This window comes from Microcebus murinus, chromosome 6 (genome assembly GCF_040939455.1).
Source record: "Microcebus murinus isolate Inina chromosome 6, M.murinus_Inina_mat1.0, whole genome shotgun sequence".
Lineage (NCBI taxonomy): Eukaryota > Metazoa > Chordata > Mammalia > Primates > Cheirogaleidae > Microcebus > Microcebus murinus.
In genome coordinates this window covers 72,810,144-72,813,451 of record NC_134109.1, presented here as the reverse complement: position 1 = coordinate 72,813,451, position 3,308 = coordinate 72,810,144, and the positions used below count along the sequence as shown (strand labels likewise).

The window sequence follows — 3,308 nt, the reverse complement described above, 5'->3', positions numbered from 1 at the left end:
TGTGAAATTGTGAATAGACACCACTTCAAAGATTTAAAAATTAAAATTAAAACTTAAAATTAAGTGGGGCCTAAATGTCTTTAAAAGGTAAATCTACCTCAGCATTTATCGTTGCCAAACAAGGAGATGATTCTCTATTGCCAGCACCTGAAAGCCTACCTGCCAGCTTGTCTCTGGCTTCTTAACATGCACAATGTTCTGTGTGGGAGAGTTTGGACATGCTAAAGAGTTAATGCACCCTCTAAAAATGAAAAAGTCTACATATCTTGCTCTTCAATTGAGATAATCCTAAGTCACACAATCTACAGGATCACTCAGGGCTACAGTAGGCATGCATCCCAGTTATGTTTATTAACATAACAATCTCCTACTTCTCAGTATCACTTCCCCGCCCACTTACTGATGCTTCAAAAAATCAGCTTCCAAATGAACTACTTGCAAACAAAAATTGTGTTTGGGTCTTCATCTGACAATGCAACCTAAGACAATAAGTAAAGGTAATAGTCCTACATGTATAATTATTCTATATGATGATTTCTGACATTTACCAAAACAAATTTGCAGTTGAGAGAAGCTTACAGAAAAAAGGAGAGATGTTAATATATCATTTCTTATGGTCAAAATGATTACAATTTAAATAATAAAATAATATTTACAAATAATGCTGCTGTCTACTAAAATAACCCATATTACAGTAGATTCACATTTCCTATGATAATAAAAGCAATTACGTAAATGCTGTACAAAAGTAGCAGAAATCTGCCTAATGAGGTAGATGCTCTGTCCAGTTTAGCTTGAACATCATGTTAAATGACAGATGCCTGAGTTGAAATGTCGAGCAGGTGGGTGGATATACAATTTTAGAACTGCAAAGATAGATCTGGTCAGCACAATCTGACATAATGCCTCCGTTTGCTCAATCTTAATATGGCTATCTTCATATCTTTGTTCCTTAATGTATAGATGACAGGATTCAAGGCAGGGGTGACAGCAAAGTCAACAATGAACAGATATTTGTCAACTGATGATGTGGGGAAAGGCCACACATAAAGAAACATGCATGGAGTGAAAAAAAGAACAACCACAGTGATGTGAGCTGACAAAGTGACAAAGGCCTTGGATAAGTCTCCAGAAGAACGTTTCCAGACAGTGGCCAAAATGAAGATGTAGGAAAGGATGAGCAGAAAGAAGGTGCCCATGCTCATAAACCCACTGTTGGCAGCAACAACAAACTCAAACTTGGCTCCCTCTGTGCATGCAAGTTTTATGATCCTGGGAAAGTCACAATAAAAGCTGTCTACCTTATTAGGGCCACAAAAAGGCAAGTTGATAACAAAAGCAAATTGAGACATAGCATGGATCACTCCAGTTACCCAGCCCGTGATTACAAATGAAACACATCTTTTAGGGCTCATAATGTTCAAGTAGTGGAGAGGCTTACAGATTGCCGTATACCTGTCGAATGCCATGGCTATGAGCAGCACCATCTCCACTCCTCCCATGATATGGATGAAGCATATCTGAGTCATACAACTTTGGAAAGAAATTATTTTGTACTCATTTGAAAGGTCTGAGATCATCTTGGGGATTGCAGTAGAGGAAAGGCCCACGTCAATGAGGGACAGGTTGGCCAGCAGGAAGTACATAGGGGACTGTAGCTGAGAGTCAGCAATTACCAAGAACACAATGAAGAGATTTCCCAGGATGATCCCTAAATACAGCAAGGAGAATGCCAGAATGAGGAAAACTTTGGTTTTCTGAGAACTAGACAGTCCTAGCAACACAAACTCAGAAACCAAGGAGTCATTTAATCCATCCATTGGCTTGGGTAGAAGAGCTGATTTCAAACCACCTGAGGATAGAAAATGATGAGAAGTCAGAATGAGTGGTATTAAAGTGTGTTCCCTATTTATCCTGTTAGTTTGCTTTGTGGGTTACATACACTAGAGTTATTGTAGAAATCATTGAATTGGATTTTAAAAAAGGGAAATAGAAGTATGGTGATTAGGAGACCGATTACATAAATGAAAAAGGAAAGAAAATTATGAATGTATTAAATGGGGTTACTTCCCTTTTTATTCTGTTATTAGGCCTTTGGTTTGTTTTGTTTTGCTTCTCCAGGATTTCTAGACCCTGACCTAGGTGTCATCCCACCCTAATTAAACTCAGGTGACAGAAATTATTCACATGTTAATATGAATTAATTTGCAAATTGAATTAACTTGCAAATTGTCCTTTACTGAATTTCTTACTTCAGATCAGTATTTTCAGGCCCAAACTGTGTAATAATATTTACTCTGTCTCAGTTTGTGTGTGTGTTTTGTTTCTGTTTGAACAATTTAACATAGAGCTCAGGTGCACAGATAGAGATTATTCATAATGTTTAACTCATGACTCATTATTATCATAATCCATACATAAACCTAACCTGTGTATTTAATGTATTATTATGTACAAAACAATACCTGTTTCAGAATACAGTAGTCCTGTTTCAGATCAAGAACATGATGGATTATTTTTCTATGCCAGTGGCTATCATCCCATTATTCTTGGCTATGGATTTGCCTAAGACAGGGCATATGACTCCAGAATTGTACACTGAGATGTAAACCAGTATCTTCTTTGGAGGACTTTCCTTCTCAAATGAAAGGACAAACGACCATGGGGAGGTTTTCTTCCAGTCCATTTTTCCTTTTATTTAGTGTCAGTGTAGTGATAAGGTGAAGCAAGCACAAAATTCTAAAATATATAAAGTAACAGCGAAATATTAAAAAGGAACTGGGTTCTAAATGGCATATTGAGCCACTTAGCCAAAGCTAGCAATGATCTCTCTTCAGATTTCTTGTAATGTAAGAAAAGTAACCTCCAGTTTGTTTGATCCATTATAAATCAGGTTTTTTGTTAATTGTAGCTGAATGCATTCAGAATATTTCTATGACAGCTCTCCCCTAATTGTTCCCCTATATTTCCAACTTCTTCTCTATATCTTTTGCTGACACAAGAATTGTCCTCTGCTCCCATTTAATATTTGATATAACTCAGAGTTCTGACACAAGTTTTTTTTTAAATTCCATGTCAGTTTACTCACTTAAGCTAGTATAATGCCTATACATTGACTTCTAAGCCTGTAGCTTTATCCCCAAACCCGAATTGTATATCCCAAACTATATATGGTATATTCTAATGGGAGTGCCAACTCCACCGTTAATTTAACTGATCAAAACTGAACTCATGTTCTTATCTACTGTACAATTTACTCGAATCCACTGTACTTTAACGCCTTAATAAATATCATTATCATTCTCCCA

General features: G+C 36.6%; 1 protein-coding gene across 1 annotated transcript; it reads right to left on the bottom strand.

Annotated features, from left to right (window-relative positions):
* Positions 1 to 884: 884 nt before the first annotated feature.
* On the bottom strand, positions 885 to 1,820 carry LOC105862115 (olfactory receptor 4F15-like). Its single transcript, XM_012748160.2, has one exon. The coding sequence runs from the start codon at positions 1,818 to 1,820 to the stop codon at positions 885 to 887; it is 936 nt and encodes a 311-aa protein (XP_012603614.1).
* Positions 1,821 to 3,308: the final 1,488 nt, after the last annotated feature.